General features: G+C 37.3%; 1 protein-coding gene across 1 annotated transcript in view; it reads right to left on the bottom strand.

Moving 5' to 3' along the window:
• Positions 1–27,423, bottom strand: part of TTC29 (tetratricopeptide repeat domain 29) — a 270,197-nt gene that overhangs the window by 143,140 nt on the left and 99,634 nt on the right. The window contains 1 exon segment of the mRNA XM_030917105.1: positions 12,604–12,695. Within this exon segment, the coding sequence (XP_030772965.1) occupies positions 12,604–12,695 (92 nt within the window).

The raw sequence follows: 27,423 nt of genomic DNA on the forward strand, positions 1-27,423 counted from the left end.
AACCCCGCCTCTACTAAAAATATAAAAAATTAGCTGGGCATGGTGGCGGGTGACTGAAGTCCCAGCTACTCAGGAGGCTGAGGCAGGAGAATGGCGTGAACACAGGAGGTGGAACTTGCAGTGAGCTGAGATTGCGCCGCTGCACTCCAGCCTGGGCAACAGAGTGAGACTCAAAATCAAAATAAATAAATAAATAAAATAATGAGGTAGCGATGCATGTTGCAACATGGATGAAACTTGAAAATATGCTAAGTGAAAGAAACCAGACAACAGAAGATCACACACCATATGAGCCCATTTACACAATATGTCCAGAATGGCAAATCCATGAGATGGAATGTAGGCTAGTGGTCGCTAGAGGCTGAGGAAAGTGGAGGATTGAGAAATGACAAATAATGGGTACAAGGTTTCCTTTTAGGGTGATTGAAATTAGATAGTGGCCATGGTTGTTCAATCCTGTGAGTATACTAAAAACCACTGAATTGTATTAAACTTTTAAAGTGAGGACTCTTTTAAATTGTAGATTTTTAAAGTCTACAATTGTTAAAGTCATAATTGTATAGCATATGAATCATGTCTCACTATAGTTTATAAAAGGTGAATACTAGCTTGTTCTTGAAAGCTTTCATTGGTAGTAAAAGCTCAGGTGTCATTAAAGTCATATATCCTCACAAAATGTTCAGGAAGACATAATTTCTAGCAGATAATCTGTCATATAGTAAGCATTAATACATTTTTGAATGAAGCAATGTTGAAAAATTTGAGAAGGGAGACACATACGCTGCACACATGAAAGCTAAGCATCCAGGTAAACTGTGAGAACCTTAAGGCATATAGATGTTTGGAGTCTAAGACTGTAAACTCCTGACCCTTGGATATTCCAGTAACATCAAGAAACTTTGGGAGTCTAGCAAATGTCCCAAAATTTGCTAGTTGCTGGGGAATAGGGTTCCTGTGCTTGAAGTGTTTCACTGTCAGTTTGGAGAAATAAGTGTATAAATTCATACATGAGATCAACTGTGACAGGTACTGACTTGTGTACAGTGCTTTGAAACCTGGAGTACATTCATTTGCCTATCCTCATAAAAACATGTCTAGTGTTTTTGTTGTTGTTGTTGTTTTCTAGGTTTTCTAAATGTGACTCCAAATTCTTTTGGCTATTTCTAAAGACTGAGCCCACCTCTCAACTGGGGCTGTTTAAAAGAGTGTGTTGCAAATTCAGAAAGCACTTTCTTAAAAAAAAAAAAAGGGTGGGGGATACATGTGTAGAACGTGCAGGTTTGTTACATAGGTCTACGTGGGCCATGGTGGTTTGCTGCACCTATTGACCCATCCTCTAAGTTCCCTCCCCTCACTCCCCACCCTTCCACAGGCCCTGGTGTCTGTTGTTCTCCTTTCTGTGTCCATGTGTTCTTAGTGTTCAACTCCCACTTATGAGTGAGAACATGCGGTGTTTGGTTTTCTGTTCCTGTGCTAGTTTGCTGAGGATGGTGGCTTCCAGCTTCATCCATGTCCCCACAAAGCACGTGATCTCATTCCTTTTTATGGCTGCATAGTATTCCATGGTATATATGTACCACATTTTCTTTATCCAGTCTATCATTGATGGGCATTTGGGTTAGTTCCATGTCTTTGCTATTGTAAATAGTGTTGCAATAAACATACGTGTGCATATATCTTTATAGGTTTACTGAATCATTTTCTGTAGGATCCTTAGGTATATATCCAGTAACGGGATTACTGGGTCAAATGATATTGCTGCTTCTAGATCTTTGAGGAATCGCCATACTGTCTTCCACATTGGTTGAACTAATTTACACTTCCACCAACAGCGTAAAAGTATTCCTGTTTCTCCACAGTCTCGCCAGAATCTATTTTCCTGACTTCTTAATAATTGCCATTCTGACTGGCATGAGATGGTATCTCCTTGTGGTTTTGATTTGCACTTCTATGATTATCAGTGATGTTGAGCTTTTTTTCATGTTTGTTGGCTGCATAAATGTCTTCTTTTGAGAAGTGTCTGTTCATATCCTTTGCCCACTTTTTGATGGGGTTGTTTTTTCCTTGTGAATATATTTAAGTTCCTTGAAAATTCCGGATATTAGACCTTTGTCAGATGGGTGAATTGCAAAAGTGTTCTCCCATTCTGTAGGTTGTCTGTTCACTCTGATGATAGTTTCTTTTTTTTTTTTTCTGAGACGTAGTCTCGCTCTGTCGCCCAGGCTGGAGTGCAGTGGCCGGATCTCAGCTCACTGCAAGCTCCGCCTCCCGGGTTTACGCCATTCTCCTGCCTCAGCCTCCCGAGTAGCTGGGACTACAGGTGCCCGCCATCTCGCCCGGCTAATTTTTTGTATTTTTTAGTAGAGACGGGGTTTCACCGTGTTAGCCAGGATGGTCTCGATCTCCTGACCTCGTGATCCACCCGTCTCGGCCTCCCAAAGTGCTGGGATTACAGGCTTGAGCCACCGCGCCCGGCCGATGATAGTTTCTTTTGCTGTGCAGAAGCTCTTCAGTTTAATTAGATCCCATTTGTCAATTTTTGTTTTTGTTGCAATTGCTTTTGGTGTTTTTGTCATGAAGTCATTGCCCATGCCTATGTCCTGAATGGTATTGCCTAGGTTTACTTCTAGGGTTTTTATGGTTTGGGGTTTTACATTTAAGTCTTTAATTCATCTTGAGTTAGTTTTTGTATAAGGTGTAAGGAAGGGGTCCAGTTTCAGTTTTCTTCATATGGTTAGCCAGTTTTCCCAGCACCATTTACTTAATAGGAGATCCTTTCCCCATTGATTGTTTTTGTCAGGCTTGTTGAAGATCAGATGGTTGTAGGTGTGTGGTGTTATTTCTGAGGTCTTTGTTCTGATCCACTGGTCTATATGTCTGTTTTGGTACCAGTACCATGCTGTTTTGGTTACTGCAGCCTTGTAGTATAGTTTGAAGTCAGGCAGCATGATGCCTCCAGCTTTGTTCTTTTTGCTTAAGATTGAATTGGCTACACGGTGTATTCTTTGATTCCACATGAAATTTAAAATAGTTTTTTCTAATTCTGTGAAGAATGTCTATGGTAGTTTGATGGGAATAGCATTGAATCTATAAATTACTTTGAGCAGTATGGCCATTTTCAAGATATTCATTCTTTCTATCCATGGAGATGGAATGTTTCTCCATTTGTTTGTTTTCTCTCTTATTTCCTTGAGTAGTGATTTGTAGTGCTCCTTGAAGAGGTCCTTCACATCTCTTGTTAGCTGCATTCCTGGGTATTTTATTCTCTTTGTAGCAATTGTGAATGGGAGTTCATTCATGATTTGGCTATCTGCTTGCCTACTGTTGGTGTAAAGGGATACTTGTGATTTTTGCACATTGATTTTGTATCCTGAGACTTTGCTGAAGTTGCTTCTCAGCTTAAGGAGGTTTTGGGCTAAGACAATGGGATTTTCTAAATATACAATCATGTCATCTGCAAACAGAGACAATTTGACTTCCTCTCTTCCTGTTTGAATACGCTTTATTTCTTTCTCTTGCCTGAGTGCCCTGGCCAGAACGTCCAATACTATGTTGAATAGAAGTGGTGAAAGAAGGTATCCTTGTCTTGTGCCAGTTTTCAAAGGGAATGCTTTCAGCTTTTGCGCACTCAGTATGATATTGGCTGTGGGTTTGTCATAAATAGCTCTTGTGATTTTGAGAGATGTTCCATCAATACCTAGTTTATTGAGAGTTTTTAACATGAAGGGATGTTGAATTTTATTGAAGGCCTTTTCTGTATCTATTGAGGTAATCCTGTGGGCTTTGTCATTGGTTCTGGTTTATGTGAAGGATTATGTTTATTGATTTGCTTATGTTGAACCAGCCTTGCATCCCAGGGATAAAGCTGACTTGATTGTCGTGGATAAGCTTTTAATGTGCTGCTGGAATCAGTTTGCCAGTATTTTATTGAGGATTTTCACATTGATGTTCATCAGGGATATTGGCCTGAAATTTTCTTTTTCTGTTGTGTCTCTTCCCGATTTTGGTAACAGAATGATGCTGGCTTCATAAAATGAGTTAGAGGAAATTCCCTCTTTTTCAATTGTTTGGAATAGTTCCAGAGGAATAGTACCAGCTTCTCTTTGTATATCTGGAAGAATTCAGCTATGAGTTTGTCTGGTCCTGGGATTTTTTGGTTGTTAGGCTATTAATCACTCCCACAATTTCAGAGCTTGTTATTGGTCTATTCAGGGATCCAACTTCTTCCTGGTTTAGTCTTGGTAAGGTGTATGCATCCAGGAATTTATCCAATTCTTCTAGATTATCTAGTTTATTTGTGTAGAGGTATTTACCGTATTCTGTAGTGGTAGTTTGTATTTCTGTGGGGTCAGTGGTGATATCCCCTTTATCATTTTTTATTGCGTCAATTTGATTCTTCTTTCTCTTCTTCTTTATTAGTCTTGCTAGCAGTTTATCAATTTTGTTAATTTTTTCATAAAACCAGCTCCCGGATTCATTGATTTTTTTGGATGATTTTTCGTGTTTCTATCTCCCTCAATTCCTCTATGATGTTAGTTATTTCTTGTCTTCTGCTAGCTTTTGGATTAGTTTGCTCTCACCTCTCAAACTCTTTTAATTGTGAGGTTAGGGTGTCTATTTTAGATTTTTTCCACTTTCTCCTGTGGGCATTTAGTGCTATAAATTTCCCTCTTAACACTGTTTTAGCTGGTAGAGTTTCTTTTATGTTGTCTCTTTGTTCTCATTGGTTTCAAATAACTTCTTAATTTCCATCCTAATTTCATTATTTATCCAGTAGTCATTCAGGATCAAGTTGTTCAATTTCCATATAATTTTGCAATTTTGAGTGAGTTTCTTAATCCTGAATTCTAACTTGATTGCACTGTGATCTGAGAGACTGTTTATTATGACTTCAGTTGTTTTGTATTTGCTGAGGAGTGTTTTACTTCCAATTATGTGGTCAATTTTAGAATAAGTGCCATGTGGCACTGAGAAGAGTGTATATTCTGTTGATTTGGGATAGAGAGTTCTGTAGCTGTCTACTAGGTCCACTTGACCCAGAACTGAGTTCAAGTCCTGAATATTCTTGTTAATTTTCTGTCTCGTTAATCTGCCTAATACTGACAGTGGGTTGTTAAAGTCTCCCACTATTATTGTGTGGGAGACTAAGTCTCTTTGTAGGTCTCTAAGAACTTGCTTTATGAATCTGGGTGCTCCTGCATTGGGTGCATATATATTTAGAATAATTAGTCCATCTTGTTGAATTGTTCCCTTTACCATTATGTAACGCTCTTCTTTGTCTTTTTGAATCATTCTCTGGCTGCCCTTAACAGTTTTTCCTTCATTTCGACCTTGGAGAATCTGATGATCATGCTTCTTGGGGTTGATCTTATCATGGAGTATATTAATGGTGTTCTCTGTATTTTCTGAATTTGCATGTTGGCTTGTCTTGCTAGGTTGGGAAAATTCTCCTGGATAATATCCTGAAGTGTATTTTCCAGCTTGTTTCCATTCTCTTCATCTCCTCTGGTACTCCAATCAATTGTAGGTTTGGTCTTTTTATGAAATCCCATATTTCTTGGAGGCTTTGTTCATTTCTTTTCACTCTTTTTTCTCTATTCTTGTTTGCACGTCTTATTTCAGTAAGATGGCCTTCAAACTCTGATATCCTTTCTTCTGCTTGGCTGATCCGGCTGTTGATACCTGCGTACGCTTCATGAAGTTCTCGTGCTGTGTTTTTCAGCTCCATCAGGTCGTTTATGTTCCTCTTTAAACTGGTTATTCTAGTTAGGAATTCCTCTAACCTTTTATCAAGGTTCTTAGCTTGTTTGCATTGGGTTAGAACATGCTCCTTTAACTCATCGTAGGTTTTTATTACCCATCTTCTGTAGTCTACTTCTGCCATTTCATCCATTTGATCTTTCGTCCATGTCTGTGCCCACATCCCTTGGCTGGAGGGAGAGGTCTCCTCTTCCCCGTGTGGCTCTCAGGTGGGCCACCATACCACACTGCTCTTCCCTCTCTCCGTGGGTCACGCCTGCCTTTTAGTCAATTTTGATGACAGAACCTGGATACCTTGGTTGCTGGTGAAGGATTCACTCACTTATTATGGTTTATTTTGATGGGAGCCCCAGCTTTTAGTAGGCCATCTTGGTCCCGCACCCACCAGTAGAATTTCTATATGCCCCAGAATGTATTTTCAACGGAGTTCATTTTTAAAAAGTATTGGTAGGATTAGGGTTATCTCCTTGCATAACCTCCCAAGGTTTGAAAAACATTCATTTTCACAGGTAAACACTGATATGTTTGTAAAAATAAGTTAGATTACTTTAAAGTCAAAATGAGTTATGGTGGAATTTAGGAAGATGTAGGTTTGAATCTCAGCTCAGCCTCTTAGATTAATAACTTTGATTATACTAAAGTTATGAAACTAAAGAAAACTTTTGTTTCTTCATTTTAAAAATGGCCACAGGTTGCTGTGGGATGAAAAATTGTGTAAATGTATAGCTTGGCATGTAGTAGGGATTCAATAAATGGCACTTGTGTTATTATTATCTCTCAGTGAAATAAACAACTATCACATTGACAGCTCTCTACTTGACATTGTCTACCACAAGCCAAGAGGCAAATTCAATTTAGCTAAGCAATCCTTCCTGAAAACATTCATCATATGATGAATTAAGCACTCTGATTTGAATGTATGCTCTGCAAATCAGTCACATAAAGTCTATTTCCTAAGGGGAAAAATCAAAGTGCTCACATTTTTTGTTTACTTGAGTATCAAGTACCATCAAATACTTTTTTCTCTTATTGATAAAAGAGTGTTCTACACGTCAGAAATAGGATGAAATTTTATGTTACCGCAGCTGTGAACACAACTTTTTAAAAGTCTGTCCTCACTTTTTCATACCAAAATTATGACTGATCTTCCACATATAGGCATAGGTCAATTCTCCAGAAAAAATATGAATTATTGGAGGAAATTTTCAAATGCAGGCATAGAGTAAAATATAATGAGAGATTCACCGATTATTTTAATTTAAATATTTGTTTTGTGAAACTAAAAGTTATCGAGAGAGCTTGAGTATTAAATATTAATAAAGAAAATACATTATTTAGAATTTTGAGTGAACTTGTGGTTCCAGGACTAAAAATGTTCTGTCAAATTGTTAATTTTTCACACACTTTCCTAGACTATAATATTCAAGAAAAATTGATGGGGGAAAAATGATGATTTCTCTGAATATCACTTTAAAACCTTAGGGAAAATTATGATTATTAATTATTTAGTTAAGATGGACTCGCTGAAGCTTATTTATGTTAATGTTTCTAAAAACCAATATATTTGTGAAGAAAGTACATTTTGAATTAGATTTGGCCTGCTGAGGATTGTTAAATCAAGATATATACAAACAAAGAAACAAGCAAAAAAACTAAGTTTAGAGTATGAGAAACACAAAATAGTATAAATAAACCTATTGCTGGGTAATTCAAGTCATTTTTCTTCCAGAGGAGCAACAGATCTCCAAAATATACAAAATTATCTAGAATTTGCTCTAACAAATAAAGCTAGAGAAAAAAGTCTTATCATTGTAAGTCATTTGCTTTACTCAATGAATGTAGAGATCTACAGTCAGCAAAGTTGTTAATGCAACATCTGAAATATTAACATTATATGCTGGTTAAAGGTTTTCCAAATTTAAAAGTTAGCAACAGATTCAGAAGCCATTCTTTTTATGGAAGGGGAAAACATGGAATATTTTCTTACAGAAAAGCTACAGCTTATTTGTATAAGTTAAAGGACAAGGTTAAAATGTTAGATAAATATTAATTCCAGTTTTCTATATGCAGTGCACAGGTGCAACTTGAACAGCATATTATATGGTATAATCATTAAATTCATTCAACCAGACCTTAGAGAGTTAAAAACATATATTCGGAGGAACAGGACTCCTCGGTCCAAAGAATGAGAATGAAACAGTGCAGAATATTTGTGTATCAAGGTGATTCCAGTTTCCAACTGGGAAAACAGGACCGTTAACACCCACGTCCCTTGACAACTGTCCAATTATGTATATCACACTTGGCCTACTGTTTGCAGTAGAAGTAATCAATAAAGGATGTGGTTGAGTGAACATAGATTTTGGTTGAACCAATGCATGAAAACTTAATCATTTACTCAGAGAGAAGAAATCAAATAGAGCAGAGATGAAACAGCCACTAAGGGGTTTGTTGATTGTGCCACCAAGTTTGTGGGCCACAGATGAAAGTAATAAGGCAAATGGGATCAGTGACAGGAGAAAATGCAAAAAGCTATTCTTAATTTCATGAATTAATAGATATGTTTTGATGTATTTTTTTGGTCATTTTTAGGACATTTCACATCAAAGCCTGGATGTTCCATTTTAAAGAATATATGAAAATTAATAGGGCGTGTCATTTCTCTCAAGCAAGAAAAAATTAATTTTCAGCTATAACAGAAAGGTAATTTTCATACTTGAAACTTTGTGTGATTGATTTAAAGATCTCCATTGTGGAAAGTTTTCTAGGAAATAATTTAACTCGAGTTTGCAAGAAAATTTACAACTGGTATGGAATAAACCCAGAGATGGGTTAGTTGTGACCAATATGTATTAAACATATTTTTGTGAATTTTTTCTCTGTATTTTTTTTAATAATCTGAGTATTTTGGAAAGTTGTGACATTTCTGTAAATGAACTACTTTAGTAAATGAGGCAAAAAAAGAAATGCCATAAGGAAAATATAGGGATTTTCTCTCTCTGTATTTACTCAAACTGTCTGTATGACAATAATATTTACTTGTAATTTCTCAACTCACTTTCTCTTTGTTTTATGGACCATAATTCTAGCTTTTATTGTAGTTTCACAAGGCGATTGTTAGTATTTTAGAACATCAACTCTTTTCTTCACTATTATTCCAAGCAGGGGAAGAACGACATTACAAATGCTTATTTTCTGCTATGTTGCTTAAAGTCTTATGCAATTAATATTATTCAGATCAATGGCAAAAATAACAAAACTTGTTCACTTATTAACACCTTCCCCAATAACTCTAACACCAAGTCTGTATCTATGAATAATATCACCAGACAGGCAACTCTGTATTACCAAATCCTCAGTCTTGAGGGATTGTGGTGTGTTTTTCAATTGAGGGCTTAGTATAAATTCTTATAACCATTTTAGAAGCTTCCAGCCTTAGATCTTATTCACTGTTCATGCACGCTCAGTTGATGGCCTTAGACACACACTTATCCTAGACATGGCTATCCTCTTCCATTTCCTTTAAAGATATAAAATATGTTTATAGAGATAGGGCTACCATTAGTGAAACTTGTGCAATTGCATAGGTTAGGAAAAAGAGATTTAGAGGTGATGCTAAGCTTCATATGCAATTTGATTTATTTCTCAGCTGCCACCACCATAATTTCCTCTATTTGGGCTGTAGTCTGTTTCTTGCGTGTTGCTACTAACCTGAGAAGGACAATTTAGGGCTATGAAAGGGCTGGTACATGTGTGTGTTTGTGTTTATGTGTGTGGGTGTGTGCATGTGTGTTTGTGTGCACATGCATGTTTACTGAAGGATATCAAGTCTTTCAAGCAAGATGTTCTAAAAATGATCACAGAATTTACATCAAAGCATTTATTCAATGAGTGGACTTGATTTAATAATGCTTTACGCTATTCAAGATGCTGTTGTCTATCTTATAGAATTTTAGGTTTGGAAACATCTGCCTGTTAGTAGATCACCCTTTTGAATTATTTTGCACAGATGTTGAAATAATATGTGGAGGCTTGCAGTCCCTGAGTGCTCCTCTATAACCAACGACGATGCTGCAAAATCACAGATTTGGATTGGAAAGCTGGTTGTGGCCTTGGGACACTTTTTCACTACGACCTCAGAATAAGCATCCCCTGCACTGTCTTGTGCATTGTATAACATTATAAAATTAAGAATCCTTGTCTACCATGAAATCACTGGTGGCTTTATTGTACTTTAGTAGATGGGAATTCTTTTTATAATTAATTCTTTTTTTTTAATAGAGATAGGTTCTCACTATGTGGCCTAGGCTGGTCTTGAACTCCTGCACTCAAGTGATCCTCCCACTTTGGCCTCCCAAAGTGCTGGGATTACAAGTGTGAGCCATTGTGCCTGGCCAGGAATTCTCATAAAAAGAATTAGTTTACTTGGCATAAAAGTAAAATGGGGATAAATCTTCTTGCTCCTTTAAATGTTTGCTCTAAGGCACATTGGCAGGCTGCTGAGAGTGTTGGAACAGAGTGGTCCTCAGTCCTACCCAAAACACATTCAGCTTCATGATACATCAAATAGAGCTCTGTTCCATCCTACTCCCAAGCTCCACATAATACTTAAATAGGCAAATTAAAACATCAGATTTCCTGTTAGTGCCAAAATTAACCAGATAATTGTTCAGCTCTTCACTTAGCTTTGACTGTATCGACCAGGAATTCAAATCCTGGGATAGAGGCTAAAATATTCCAGATAAGAAGCAAGGCTAAGAGGTGAGAATTATTTGAAGACAGCCTTATGTCTCTGGAAGTTTGAAAAATAATTATAAAGACCATCAATAACCAAAGGGACATTTCAATATTTGTCCTGTGACATAGTAAGTGCTTAGTAGATGTTTATAAATAAATTTTTCTCTTGAAGTTTTATCTCTGTATTAATTAATTTATTTATTTTTGAGATGAGGTCTTGCTATGTTGCCCAGGTTGGACTCAAACTCCTGGGCTCCACGGATCTTCCCGTCTCAGCCTCCCAAGTAATTGGGATTACAGGACCCCACCACCACACTCAGCTTATCTCTCTAGTTATGCTGGAACACAACGGAAATGTCATTTGGTAAAAATTATTTTATAAACAAGTTAGGGGACACATTTATATGCTGCTACAAAGCAAAGCAAAGAATGCAGTCCTTTTCTGCTGATTTTTGGGCAGTGATAACAGCAGAGTCAAGTAAGTTCACAATCAAATGTACAATCAGCAGAGCTGGTTTGTTCCAAATAGACATAAATTGAATTCTTATCAGTCTCTTCTTTGTATTCAACCATCTGCATCTTCTGGGTTGTTGTTTGGAAGTAAAAGTTTTTAAAAATAGCTGAGTTGGTCTTCCATGGACTAGTTACCAATCTTTATTTAGAAGGGTCACAACATTCACAGGCTGCTTGCCTTACCCATGACTGGCTCTGTCTTTCTTGGGTAAACACCCATGCTCTACTTTTCCTTTTGTTTTTTTTTTTTTTTTTTTTTTTTTGAGACAGAGTTTCACTCTTGATGCCCTGGCTGGAGTGCAATCTCGGCTCACTGCATCTGCCACCTCCCAGGTTCAAGTGATTCTCCTGCCTCAGCCTCCCAAGTAGCTGGGATTACAGGAGCCCGCCTCCATGACTAATTTTTTTTTTTTTTTTTTTTTTTTTTTTTTTTTTTTTTTTTTTTTGGTATTTTTAGTAGAGAGAGGGTTTCACCATGTTGGCCAAGCTGATCTCAAACTCCTTACCTCAGGTGATCTGGTGGTCTCGGCCTCCCAAAGTGCTGGGAGTACAGGCGTGAGCCACCATGCCTGGCCTCTCCTTCTAAATATGTCTGCGTTCCTAAACCATTTATCCAGTGATTACTGCATTTTATTTATTTTGTAGGATATCTTTAATTTCATTGGTACTGATATTTTAAACTATGATTATTATGTTAGTAACAGTACTTATATAATGATTCCAATTTTACTTCACTAGGTACTTTTTAATGTTTCAAATGTCTTTGAAATAACAGTTTTACTTTTAAAACAACTCCTTGTATGTGTTTACAACTGAAATATAAATGGGAAGAAATTAGAACTTAACACAATCTATATCTTTTATTATAGTTACTGCTACAAACATTGCTATTGTTAAAAAGCTGTATCTTGGATATAAGATAACATAGTAAAAACCAAGGCCTTAACCGATAACTTCTCTTATTGTTATTATTTCTTAAGTCATAATGCTACTCTATAACAATCAAATGGAGTAAACAATGATTGCAAGACAATGACTGAAGGATGAATGATATACCTTCCATAGAAAAGTAGCTATCAGAAGTTGTTCATATATCTAAAATTTTCTGTTTTAAATGAAACATTGGGAATATTGGTTTTAACTCCAGTTGTTTATCCAGATGTGCTCAAAGGAGAGATGTCTTAATGGAAAAGCATGACTGAAGCATAAATGGAAACTTTCCTCAAAGAAGAGATCTGGAAAGGTTACGGTGAGCCACAGCCACTGAAGCGTACTACATATTTCTGTGCTCTCTGCTTTCTTAACTTGTGAGATGTGACCCGATTTTTTTCTCTTTTATTCAAGGTCATCACTAAACTTACAGAAAACCAAAAAGAAAATACAACGAAGGAGGCATAGACAAAGAAGAGTTTAGATACATATTTTAAAATACCAAAATGGTTTAAAATAACTTACGATGAAAGGGTCACTTAAGAAGGGCACTGCTTAAAATTTAAGCAGGCAGTAATGGAAAGCGACAGACCTCAAACAATTTAAGCCTTTCACAGTTGAGTGAATTCACAGTGACAGCAAGACCAGGATGTGCTAACTTACCTCTGCAGGACCTTGGCTATGGCTTCATAGGCTCTCCCCAGGCTGAGATCATCATCCAGTTCTGTGGAGATTTTACAGTAAGTGTCAAGGACCTATCAGGAAGAGAAATACATATTGAACATATAGCACAGCCAGATACACTGATGTTTCATTTCATAAGAGAAAAACTTAAAATTAATACTTGTTTTTAATGTCTATAAAAAATTTTATTGATTAAAAATTCATGTTGGTTTGGTTTACTTTTATTTGTAGTATAACTTGTTTTGTGGCAATCTCTTTAAGCCATGACAGTGAGGCCTTACTTTTGGATAAAATAATTCTTTTCTTGCACAATTCCCCAAATCTTCCAATTTATATAACTTAGGCGTGAATAAATAATTGAACGGTTTTTACAGTATTTTAAAATATGGGACTATTATCTAAGGTAATATAAGGCAGATTATAATATTCTACTATGATAGCTTAAATATCACTTTTCTTTCTATAAATAGCTATTTGAAAGACATGAATTTAGGTGCCAGGCAATTTCTAAATCTATCATTTTATTAGATGCATAGCTCACAGTTTGTGCATGTATACAGTTTACACTAAAAAATATTTCTTACAAATGTATTTCATTACCAACAATCTCTTCAATAATCAAAAGATTATAGCTGCCACAGCCAAACATGTGATCTTAATTTAACACTGACATCATCTGTATGGTATAATTTTCCCTTTTCCTTTTTTTCCCTCTTTCAGTGGCCGGAAGGAGAAAAATACATAAAATAGAATCCCCATTCTTCCTTTTTCCTTCATTATTACATGACCCAACCTATTACACACATGAGGACACAGGAAATCTCCAAAGACCTCTATGGAAATCCTTTTTGCACATTTTCTAAGAAAGAATTAGCAAAAGTCATTTGACGGCATTTGGAAGACAGAGTCAGTGTGAGGGACGACATAAAAACAACTCGTCTGTTACTGCCTGAATCAGGCAGCCTAGAAGGTTTAAGTTTGAGCAGCAGGGTTGATATTTTCTTTGCTTTCTTAGTGTCAATATTTGGGAAATAATTTCAGTGAGGCTATTGTGACACTTCATAAAATTTGAGTTTCATGTGGTTTGCAAGTGACTGCTTGACATAATGCTGTTGTTAAAACTTATGGCTATATATTGACCCAGGGTTTTATTTCCTGCTAAAACCACAAAGTTCAAAATTTGGGGGGTTTTTTTTGTACTTTAAAAACATATATATTTTTAATAAATAATATATCTATCACCTCACCAAATTACCATTTGTTAATGTGGTAAGAATGTTAACAATGTATTATTTTAGCAATTTTGAAATATACATTATTATGACCTTTGATTTTCATTTTCAAGTCTCCTAACAACCCTGTGTAAACCTGAGAATATTCTTTTCACCCTGTCTTACACAACAAGTAGCACTTAGATCTAATCTGATATGAATTGACATAGACCTTTCTGAGTTAAAGGGCAGTGCCTCTGAATTTTGTGAATTTATAAGATATCTTTTGGAATCCAAATATCAAAATATTTAGGAAGAGACTTTCTGGTGTCTTTTTAAGGTCCATATAATTTATATGATATTCTAGAAGTTTAAAGTAAAGATGGAATATAATTATATTTTCTGCCAAAATAGTTCATTTGTTTTTTTCAGCAAATACCGTTATTGTGTCTCAGGCACAATGTTAGACCATAGGATCTTAAGTAGATGCGAATATGCCTGTAACCCTCAAGGCATTTATAGTTCAGTGCTCCAGACTTTGGACTGATACAACTATGTGAATTAACAATGACTGAAGACAGGTTTTTCCAGGGCTAAAGCTGTGCTTATACTGCACCACTCTCTCATGGCCCTGATCTTCATGGGCTCTGAAGCACATGGCAACAATCAGAGGTGCCCAATTTTATCTGTGAGGTGTGACTCTTCAACCCATGGATAGAAGGGTAGGTTCCCAAGTAAACAGAGGTAGATACTTCAGTGTTGATGGCTCCCATCCCACACCACTGTGCAATAATTCCTGGGAGCAGAGGGGCAAAAAACAGCTTTGGCCTTGCACTTGATTCCACAGTAGCTTCCCCATGGAGACAGATGTGGCCTGCTGAAATGAACACTAACCTTAGAATAAGAACACTTGGATTCATGTGCTAGCCTTCCATACCCAACACATTTGGGCCAGGAAATCTCTTTAAGTTTAATTTCCTTATAGTAAAAAAGAAAGTCTACCTCTGAAAATGGTTGTGACACTGTGAGATAATATAAAGTGCTATGTAGATATTAGGATAAGAATTCTTTGGGAACCTGTTAATTAGCCACCAGTGAACAGCTCCTGGTAGGAGTGTCTCTCTTCAAAGTAAAGACAACTGATCTTTTCTGTGGTTTCAGAGAGTGGAGAGAGTGTGGGTATTTCCTTAAACAATCTACAGAAAAACAGGAAATATATAGGCAGTAGGACAAGTATAGTTCATTATTGACCAAGTAGGGAAAATGTCAATCACATGAAATTCACATGAGGGTCTTGCAAAGGAACTGCTCTAAATCAAAGACACACCCTCTGCTCCTCCGGAACATGAGGTACAGTGGGAGAGAGGAGTGCATACAGGTGGAGTCATAAAAAGATTACTAGACAAAACCAGTGGATTGGCAAATTGTGTAGTTCAAACTAAAAAGCATTAAAATGAGTGGAAAAATAATATGATACTACAAATTCTGTAGAAGATACAGATGTTTTAATTTACAAGAAAAATTCAACCCTATTAAAAAGTGGGCAAAGGAGGTGAACAGACACTTGAAAAGATGACACACATGTGACCAAAAAGCATACAGATAAAAGCTCAATATCAGTGATCATTAGAGAAATGCAAATCAGAACCACAATGAGATACCATCTATCATCAGTCAGGACAGCTATTCAAAGTCAAAAAACAACATATGCTGGCAAAGGTTGTGGAGAAAAGAAAACGCTTATACACTGTTGGTGGGAATGTAAATTAGTTCAACCACAGTGGAAAACAGTGTGGCCATTCCTCAAAGGGCTAAAAACAGAACTACCATTCAACCCAGCAATCCCATTACTGGGTGTATACCCAGAGGAATATGAATCATTCTACCATAAAGACACACACGTGCAAATGTTCATTGCAGCACTATTCACAATAGCCAAGACATGGAATCAACCTAAATGCACATCAATGCACACTGGATAAAGAAAATGTACATATACACCATAGAATACTATGCAGCCATAAGAAAGAATGAGATCATGTCCCTTGCAGCAACATGGATGAAGCTTGAGGCCATTATCCTTAGCAAACTAACATAGAAACAGGAAACCAAATACTGCATATTCTCACTTATAAGTAGGAGCTAAATGATGAGAACCCATGGACACAAAGAGGGGAACAACAGACACTGGGGCCCTGCTTGAGAATGGATGGTGGAAGGAGGAGGAATACCAGAAAAGATAACTGTTGCATACTAGGCTTAGTACCTGGGTGATGAAATAATCTGTAAAATAAACCCCTGTGACACAAGTCTACCTATATAACAATCCTGCACAGGTACCGCTGAACTTAAAATAGAAGTTTTTAAAAAAGATAACAGATGTTTTATACGGATTTATAGCAGGCAACTTTATCTGCTTAAAGCAGGTAAGGTATAATCTACAAATTAATAAATATTGATCAGCTTGAATCACTAGACAAAGAATGGAACGATTTTTACAAAGAATACTTCAAGTATTATAAGAAAATACAGTGTGGCAATCTGAGGGGTGCACTGCACTTGATTGACTATCCCTGTGGCAGACAATATGTTGGAAACAGAGCCAGGATCAAGATGGTTAAAATCTAGCATTGCAAATCAGAGATAGGCAAAAATAAAGGATCCCCAGGTACAAATATTTTGATGAATTGAAAATATATACAATATAAAAAATATAAATGAATTTATCTATCTTTAAAGTTCAAGGGAATTAATTTAACCTTTGTCAAAAGACAGAGGAGAACATTAATTTAGTGTGCTACTATGTAAGTTTCAATGGACACCAAACGACATGATACCAAAGTTACCAAAGTTGGCAAAGCCAGTTCATACACCTCATAAGAATTGAGTGCTACATGGCCACTCTATCCAATTGCTCCAATAATTTCAGTGAGTAATGAAAATGAAGCTTTGAAAACAATTTCTGTGACTTCAAAGAAAACAGACTATCTTCTTACCAAAATGAAATAGATGTACTTGGTAAAAACATTTTCAAATAAAATCCAAAGTTCTTACAATAAAATAATTGCTATTGGTCACCTAAAAACAAAACTAGTAGAATACTCACCAGAAAAAAATGAGAGTGTACAAAAGAACAATGCTGGGGATATGCTACAGATTCTTTGAAGAAGTGTTGTTGTAAAATGAAATTTAAGGATTATTAATTTATTTTTACTGCAATAGTCTCAGGGAATATCAGATTTAAGTCAAACATTGTCAATTGTAAAAAAAAAGTAGAATGTCTATCTGTCTTAGAGAAAGTAGGAAAATATCCTTGCCCTCTCAGAAGATAATAATTTAAAATTTATAAGAATAAATTTTGTGCCTGAGCTTTGGCACCTTTATGGAGACACATAGGAAGACATTATTAGGTCTAATAATTTCGAGCACCCAGTTGTCTTTTTTCCTTTCTATGCTTAGGACTACCAGTTAGGAGAGTACCTTGGACAGACAAAAATGAACCACAGCTGACTCTTGAATGACACAGGTTTGAACTGCATGAGTCTATGTAATGTGAATTTTTTTCAACCAAATGTAGATAAAAAATACAGGATTTGATGGATTCGGAACCTGCCTGTAGGAACAACCGTATTTGGTATTCATCCTCCTTTCTGACTTCCTCTGTTTTCCTATTTCTCACCCCACTTCAATTCCTCTCTTATATAGCTTTATTTTAGAAACTATTAAAACATAAAATTCCACCAATCTTGGCCCTTATGTTTGCTATGAGAACTATCACTTCAGGCCTACCTTTTCCAAATTAGATGGAACTGTCTCCCGACCCCTCTGCCCAGCCAGCCTTTATAGGAAAACACTGTTCCAGTTCATTTGTTTTTAAAAAGTTTAAAGACCTAGGGTGCGCCCAAGATGGCTGAATAGGAACAGCTCCAGCCTCCAGCTCTCAGCGTGAGCGACATAGAATAGGGGTGATTTCTGCATTCTCAACCGAGGTACCTGGTTCATCTCACTGGGTCATGTAGTGTCGGACAGTTAGCGCTGGTCCGCGGGTGCAGCCCGACCAGTGAGAGCTGAAGCAGGGTGAGACATCGCCTCACCTGGGAAGTGCAAGGGGGAAGGGAATTCCTTTTCCTAGCCAAAGGAAATTGAGACACACAGCACCTGGAAAATCGGGTAACTCCCACCCTAATACTGCGCTTTACCAAGAGTCTTAGCAAACGGCACACCAGGAGATTATAGCCCACACCTGGCCCAGAGGGTTCCACACCCGTGGAGCTTCCCTCATTGCTAACATGGCAGTCTGAGATCCAACTGCAAGGCGGCAGCGAGGCTGGGGCAAGGGCGTCCACCATTGCTGAGGCTTAAGTAGGTAAACAAAGTCGCCTGGAAGCTTGAATTGCGTGGAGCCGACCACAGCTCAAGGAGGCCAGGCTGCCTCTGTAGACTCCTCCTCTGGGGACAGGGCATAGCTAAACAGAAAGCAGCAGAAACCTTGGCAGAGGTAAATGTCCCTGTCTGACAGCTTTGAAGAGAGCAGTGGATCTCCCAATACGGAGGCTGAGATCTGAGAATGGACAGACTGCCTGCTCAAGTGGGTCCCTGACCCCTGAGTAGCCTAACTGGGAGACATCCCCCACTAGGTGCAGACCGACACCTCACACCTCACATGGTGGGGTATACCCCTGAGACGAAGCTTCCAGAGTGAGAATCAGACAGCAACACTCGCTGTTCAACAATATTCTATCTTCTGCAGCCTCCGCTGCTGATACCCAAGCAAACAGCGTCTGGAGTGGACGTCAAGCAAACTCCAACAGACCTACAGCTGAGGGTCCTGACTGTCAGAAGGAAAACTAACAAACAGAAAGGACACCCACACCAAAACTCCATCAGTACGTCACCATCACCAAAGACCAAAGGCAGATAAAACCACAAAGATGGGGAAAAAGCAGGGCAGAAAAGCTGGAAATTCAAAAAATCAGAGTGCATCTCCCCCTCCAAAGGAATGCAGCTCATTGCCAGCAACGGAACAAAGCTGGACGGAGAATAATTTTGACGAGTCGAGAGAAGAAGGCTTCAGTCAATTGAACTTCTCAGAGCTAAAGGAGGAACTACATAACCAGTGCAAAGAAACTAAAAACCTTGAAAAAAGATTTGATGAATGGCTAACTAGAATAACCAATGTAGAGAAGTGCTTAAAAGAACTGATAGAGATGAAAACCATAACACAAGAACTACGTGACAAATGCACAAGCTTCAGTAACCGACTCGATCAACTGGAAGAAAGAGTATAAGTGATTGAAGATCAAATGAATGAAATGAAGCGAGAAGAGAAGTGTAGAGAAAAAAGAGTAAAAAGAAATGAACAAAGCCTCCAAGAAATATGGGATTATGTGAAAAGACCAAATCTACGTCTGATTGGAGTGCCTGAAAGTGACGGGGAAAATGGAACCAAGTTGGAAAACACTCTTCAGGATATCATCCAGGAGAACTTCCTGGCCAACATTCAAATTCAGGAGAAGAGCAACTCCAAGACACATAATTGTCATATTTACCAAAGTTGAAACAAAGGAAAAAATGTTAAGGGCAGCCAGAGAGAAAGGTCGGGTTACACACAAAGGGAAGCCCATCAGACTAACAGCAGATCTCTCGGCAGAAACTCTACAAGCCAGAAGAGAGTGGGGGCCAATATTCAACATTCTTAAAGAAAATAATTTTCAACCCTGAATTTCATATCCAGCCAAACTAAGTTTCATAAGTGAAGGAGAAATAAAATCCTTTACAGACAAGCAAATGCTGAGAGATTTTGTCACCACCAGGCCTGCCCTACAAGAGGTCCTGAAGGAAGAACTAAACATGGAAAGGAACAACCGGTACCAACCATTGCAAAAACATGTCAAAATGTAAAGTCCATCAATGCTAGGAAGAATCTGTATCAACTACAGAGCAAAATAACCAGCTAATATCATAATGACAGGATCAAGTTCACACATAACAATATTAACCATTTAAATGTAAATGGACTAAATGGTCCAATTAAAAGACACACACTGGCAAATTGGATAAAGAGTCAAGACCCATCAGTCTGCTGTATTCAGAAGACCCATCTCACATGGAGAGACACACATAGGCTCAAAATAAATGGATGCAGGAAGATCTACTAAGCAAATGGAAAACAAAAAAAAAGCAGGGGTTGCAATCCTAGTCTCTGATAAAACAGACTTTAAACCATCAAAGATCAAAAGAGACAAAGAAGGCCATTACATAATGGTAAAGGGATCAATTCAACAGGAAGAGCTAACTATCCTAAATATATAAGCACCGAATACAGGAGCACCCAGATTCATCAAGCAAGTCCTTAGAGAATTACAAGGAGACTTAGACTCCCATACAATAATAATGGGAGACTTTAACACCCCACTGTCAACATTAGACAGATCAACGAGACAGAAAGTTAACAAGGATATCCAGGAATTAAACTCAACTCTGCACCAAGCGAACCTAATAGACGTCTACAGAACTCCCCACCCCAAATCAACAGAATATACATTCTTCTCAGCACCACATCACACTTATTCCAAAATTGACCACATAGTTGGAAGAAAAGCACTCCTCAGCAAATGTAAAAGAACAGAAATTATAACAAACTGTCTCTCAGACCACAGTGCAATCAAACTAGAACTCAGGACTAAGAAACTCAATCGAAACCACTCAACTACATGGAAACTGAACAACCTGCTCCTGAACGACCACTGGGTACATAACAAAATGAAGGCAGAAGATGTTCTTTGAAACCAGTGAGAACAAAGATACAACATACCGGAATATCTGGGACACATTTAAAGCAGAGTGTAAATGGAAATTTATAGCACTAAATGCCCACAAGAGAAAGCAGGAAAGATCTAAAATTGACATCACAATGAAAAGAACTAGAGAAGCAAGAGCAAATTCAAAATAGCAGAAGGCAAGAAATAACTAAGGTCAGAGCAGAACTGAAGGAGATAGAGACACAAAAAACCCTCCAAAAAATCAATGAATCCAGGAGCCGGTTTTTTGAAAAGATCAGCAAAATTGATAGACCGCTAGCAAGACTAATAAAGAAGAAAAGAGAGAAGAATCAAATAGACGCAATAAAAAATGATAAAGGGGATATCACCACTGACCCCACAGAAATACAAACTACCATCAGAGAATACTATAAACACCTCTACACAAATAAACTAGAAAACCAAGAAGAAATGGATAATTTCCTGGACACTTACACTCTTCCAAGACTAAACCAGGAAGAAGTTGAATCCCTGAATAGACCAATAGCAGGCTCTGAAATTGAGGCAATAATTAATAGCCTACCAACCAAAAAAAGTCCAGGACCAGGTGGATTCACAGCTGAATTCTACCAGAGGTACAAGGAGGAGTTGGTACCATTCCTTCTGAAACTATTCCAATCATTAGAAAAAGAGGGAATCCTCCCTAACTCATTTTATGAGGCCAACATCATCCTGATACCAAAGCCTGGCAGAGACACAACAAAAAAAGAGAATTTTAGACCAATATCCCTGATGAACATTGATGCAAAAATCCTCAATAAAATACTGGCAAACCGGATCCAGCAGCACATCAAAAAGCTTATCCACCATGATCAAGTGGGCTTCATCCCTGGGATATAAGGCTGGTTCAACATACGCAAATCAATAAACGTAATCCAGCATATAAACAGAACCAAAGACAAAAACCACATGATTATCTCAATAGATGCAGAAAAGACCTTTGACAAAATTCAACAGCCTTTCATGCTAAAAAGTCTCAATAAATTCGGTATTGATGGAATGTATCTCAAAATAATAAGAGCTATTTATGACAAACCCACAGCCAATATCATACTGAATGGGAAAAACCTGGAAGCATTCCCTTTGAAAACTGGCACAACACAGGGATGCCCTCTCTCACCACTCCTATTCAACATAGTGTTGGAAGTTCTGGCTAGGGCAATCAGGCAAGAGAGAGAAATTAAGGGTATTCAGTTAGGAAAAGAGGAAGTCAAATTGTCCCTGTTTGCAGATGACATGATTGTATATTTAGAAAACCCCATTGTCTCAGTCCAAAATCTCCTTAAGCTTATAAGCAACTTCAGCAAACTCTCAGGATACAAAATCAATGTGCAAAAATCACAAGCATTCTTATACACCAGTAACAGACAAACAGAGAGCCAAATCATGAATGAACTCCCATTCACAATTGTTTCAAAGAGAATAAAATACTAGGAATCCAACTTACAAGGGATGTAAAGGACCTCTTCAAGGAGAACTACAAACCACTGCCCAGTGAAATAAAAGAGAACACAAACAAATGGAAGAATATACCATACTCATGGATAGGAAGAATCAATATCGTGAAAATGGCCATACTGCCCAAGGTCATTTATAGATTCAATGCCATCCCCATTAAGGTACCAATGACTTTCTTCACAGAATTGGAAAAAACTGCTTTAAAGTTCATATGGAACCTAAAAAGACCCTGCATTGCCAAGACAATCCTAAGCCAAAAGAACAAAGCTGGAGGCATCACGCTACCTAATTTCAAACTATACTACAAGGCTACAGTAACTAAACAGCATGCTACTCTTACCAAAACAGAGATATAGACCGATGGAACAGAACAGAGCCCTCAGAAATAATACCACACATCTACAACCATCTGATCTTTGACAAACCTGAGAGAAACAAGAAATGGGGAAAGGATTCCCTATTCAATAAATGGTGCTGGGAATACTGGCTAGCCATAAGTAGAAAGCTGAAACTGGATCCTTCGTTAAACCTTATACAAAAATTAGTTCAAGATGGATTAGAGACTTAAATGTTAGACCTAAAACCATAAAAACCCTAGAAGAAAACCTAGGCAATACCATTCAGGACAGAGGCATGGGCAAAGACTTCATGTCTAAAACACTAAAAGCAATGGCAACAAAAGCCAAAATTGACAAATGGGATCTAATTAAACTAAAGAGCTTCTGCACAGCAAAAGAAACTATAATCAGAGTGAACAGGCAACCTACAGAATGGGAGAAAATTTTTGCAATCTACTCATCTGATAAAGGGCTAACCAGAACCTACAAAGAACTCAAACAAATTTACAAGAAAAAAACAAACAACCCCATCAAAAAGTGGGCAAAGGATATGAACAGAGACTTCTCAAAAGAAGACATTTACGCAGCCAACAGACACATGAAAAAATGCTCATCATCACTAGCCATCAGAGAAATGCAAATCAAAACCACAATGAGATACCATCTCACCCCAGTTGGAACGGCAATCATTAAAAAGTCAGGAAACAACAGGTACTGGAGAGGATGTGGAGAAATAGGAACACTTTTACACTGTTGGTGGGACTGTAAACTAGTTCAACCATTGTGGAAGACAGTGTGGCGATTCCTCAAGGATCTAGAACTAGAAATACCATTTGACCCAGCTATCCCATTACTGGGTATATACTCAAAGGATTATAAATCATGCTGCTATAAAGACACATGCACACGTATGTTTATTGCAGCACTATTCACAATAGCAAAGACTTGGAATCAACCTAAATATCCATCCGTGACAGACTGGATTAAGAAAATGTGGCACATATACATCATGGAATACCATGCAGCCATAAAAAAGGATGAGTTTGTGTCCTTTGTAGGGACATGGATGCAGCTGGAAACCATCATTCTTGGCAAACTATCGCAAGAACAGAAAACCAAATACTGCATGTACTCACTCATGGGTGGAAATTGAACAATGAGATCACTTGGACACAGGAAGGGGAACATCACACACTGGGTCCTATTGTGAGGAGGGGGGAGGGATAGCATTAGGAGATATACCTAATGTAAATGACGAGTTAATGGGTGCAGCACACCAACATGGCACATGTATACATATGTAACAAACCTGCACGTTTTGCACATGTACCCTAGAACTTAAAGTATATATAAAAAAAGTTTAAAGATCATTGTAGAGTCACATAGAGTTGTAGGAAATAATACAGAGTTATCCACATACCCTTCGCTCCGTTTTTCCCAGTGATGACTTTTTTCATAATTATAATACAATATCACGATCAGGGAATTGACACTGATATATACCCACTGACCTTATAAGTACTGTGTGCTAACCAAATAAGTGCTAGTGTTTGATAGTGCAGTAGAGAACTTATAGATAATAATGATATATTTCAAAATAGCTAGGAAATTGTAGTTAATAATCATTTATTATATACTTAAAAATAGCTAAAAAATTTCTAATATTCCCAACAGAAAGAAAAGATAAATGTTTGAGGTGATCTATATCTCAATTACCTTGATTTGAGCATTATACATTTTATACAGGTATCAAAATATCACAGGTAACCCCCAAAAATGTATAGCTATTATATATCAATAAAAAAATTTACGTTTCACCGGCCTTATTCAGATTTCACTAGTTTTACATGAACTCGTGTGTGTGTGTATGTGTGTGTGTATAAGTTTTATGCTATTCTGTCACATGAATATATTCATGTAGCCACCACTGCAATCAAGATACAGAAAAATTCCATTGTACAATGATGCCTCATGATACTCTTTCCTAGAAATTCATTTTTTGTTTGCTCCTTAAAAAAGAAAAAAGAAAATGATAAAGGAAAATCTCTCTTTTCTCTTTTCTCTTCTCCTTGGGTAAAAGTTCTTCCTTGGGAAAAATTCTGCAATAATTTGGCATTTCTTCTGTACCTCTTTGGTCATCTCCCTTAACTTGAGCACTTGTATTTCCCTAGCAATTTCCTCAGCTAAGTGAGAGAAAAACAGGAGTTGATTAAATTTATTCATACTTATACTTAGGTGTGAATGACTCAAACATCATTAACTCTAGTAGAGGAAGCTGCAGTTTTAAAAAGAAAATGTTTGTTAGCCCCACATCATTTCTTCTAAACTACATTTTATGCAGTTTAATAAAGTGCAGTAAGATAATTCAGACAGTGTGTGGCAGGAAAATTTGGGGGCAAAGGTTATAAAATAAAAAGCCAGCTGCTTTGTCTTGAAATCTAACCTTTGATATGATCTCTTAATCTTTTAAGTGGGTACTGGGTTTTAACTTTTTTTTTTTTTTTTGTCTGCTGTACCTTTGTGTTGTCTAGAAGCTCCACAGCTTTTTCTCAATGTCCCTTATCACAGAAGTGTGGAAGAGATGAAAAAAGGAAGAGGGAAATGCACAGCAGCAGATATGATCCCTGTAAAGGGAACTGCAGCTATTTCCATTCCACCTTGTTATCACTTTCTTCATAATGCCCAACCTTCAGAACCAATGTATTATGCAAAGAACTCTTCCAGTATATTCCATTAGATGTGGCTGCTATTTAATATATTTTTATTAATATATTTTATTAATGTATTTTATTAATATATTTAATATATATTTATATAATTTAAATATAGATTTAAAATTATATTTCTCCTCTTAAAGATCTTACTATGTAAGGAAATAAGACTTACAGACATTGAAATTATATAGTGCTGGAAGTCTGTATAAAGGACTAAAAATTTAGTCCAAAAATATTAATCCATTACACAAATACTGAGTGTCTTTTATGGGCAAAGCCTTGTTCTAGGTGCTAGGGATACAGCAGCCAATAATGCAAAATCCCTGGCCCATTGCAGCCTACATTGTATTTGGGCAATGGGAAGACTATTTGTAATGAAATAAATAAATAAAAATAAATAAATAAATTTCAGACAGTTGTAAGAACTACGAAGGAATACAACCAGGAGAAGCTTCATATGAGAACTCTATAATAACTCTATCTTCATGTAAGAACCCTATCTGCATTTTAAAGGAATAATAGAATTGGGGAAGCTGGAGCAAAAGTCTGGAAATGAGAATAAATGGTACAATGAGAAAGAAGAGAAAGCTTTGCTAGGATACATAGCTGCAGCAATGTCCAATAGAAAGTGTGTTTTAAAATGCATTCACAGAATGTTTGTCTAGTAATGTGGACTAAGTTATTGAAGATTCAACTGATATATTAAGGTACACATTTTCAAATGGCAATTTATCTTTTTTATTTCGAAGAAAGAATTTGTTGTAGAGAAGGTAAGGCAGGTCATTCATTTTCATTCCTTTATTCTACATGCACATAACAGTAGTCTTTGGCAGGACTTTAAAAAAAATCATAGTTTTTGTCTGTCTACTTTCTGAGCACCTCAACATGTTTGGTTAAATTTGCCGCATTCAAGATGGTGCAAGTGGCTGCCTCGTTTTCCGTTATTCCAAATTTTCAAGATTTTATTCAGCATTGTTCCTGTGCCTAGGGAAAGGAGAGGAAGTACTTTTCTCTCTCCCTCTGGCACAGCACTATGGATGCACAGCTCAAACTGCTATGACCAGATCACACAGGTCAGTGACATGAAATTTAAATGGGCCTCTGCTCTCTGGCTGGTGACCTTAACTACCACTGTTTCTGTGTGAAAAAAACAAACAAGCAAAAAAACACCATAGAAGCCATCATATGAAACAAGTTCTAGAATGTAGCCTATTTGAGATGGGAGTTTTGCAATTTTGCAAAAATTTCAATGAACACAAATCTTTTTATTTTACTTCTTAATTTTTTTCCTCTGTACCTATTCCTTTCTCTGCTTGCCACCCTTCCCATTGTTCTTTCTTCCTGAGTTAACTCAATGTTTGAAGCAGTAAGGATTCCTACTCTGAAGACATAGACCAGGTCTTGGAGGAGCCTTATGAGGTAATGAAATCGTCCTCTGGGTGTTCAAATTTTCTCCAAACATCATAGGCTTTTGAGTCTGGCAAGTGTTCTACTGAGCTGACTGACAGATGCCAGGTGACTTAATCTCTCTGGGCCTGTTTCCTCAGGTGCAAAATGGAAATGAATAAAGTCTATCTTGAAGGGGTGTTACAAGGTTCCAATAAGATGAGGTATGTAAAAGTACTGTCTAAGGATTTGAACAAAACAACTGCTTAATTTGCCTTAGTGCTTATCTAACCTAGTTGTTCTCAAATGGGGGTTATTTTGCCCTTGCCAGATGGCATTCGGCAATCTCTGCAGATGTTTTAGGTTGCTATAATTATTGGGGGGGGGGGTGCTACTAGCATCTAATGAGTCAAGGCCAAGGATGCTGCTAAACATCCTACAATGCACACCATAGCTTTCCCTATAACAAATAATTATGCAGCTCCGAATGTGAATAGTGTCACTGTTGAGAAACCCTCAGCTGGCCTTCACCTGAACAATTTTCATGATAGGAAATTACTTCCTAGTGAGGCCAGCCATTCAATCACTGGAGAGTTACCTGAGAAAAACATTGGTTCAGCTCAGGCAAAATCTGTAACTCTCACCTGCTGGCCAAGGTTGTGCTTTGTGAGATAGTAAAATAAGCTCATTCTTCTTCTTGTGACAGTCCTCCCAATACTGAAAGGTGGCTGTTTTCCCTCCCCAAACCCCACAGACTTATAGAGAGTCATGCAGGACACTCTGAAATAAATGAGAATGAAACCCCTACAGGTTAGCCATATTTGGACGTTTTGTTTCCAGTTTTGTCTACAAGTCCAAGAGAACTAGAAGA

The sequence above is a fragment of the Rhinopithecus roxellana genome, chromosome 2 (genome assembly GCF_007565055.1).
Source record: "Rhinopithecus roxellana isolate Shanxi Qingling chromosome 2, ASM756505v1, whole genome shotgun sequence".
Taxonomy (NCBI): Eukaryota; Metazoa; Chordata; class Mammalia; order Primates; family Cercopithecidae; genus Rhinopithecus; species Rhinopithecus roxellana.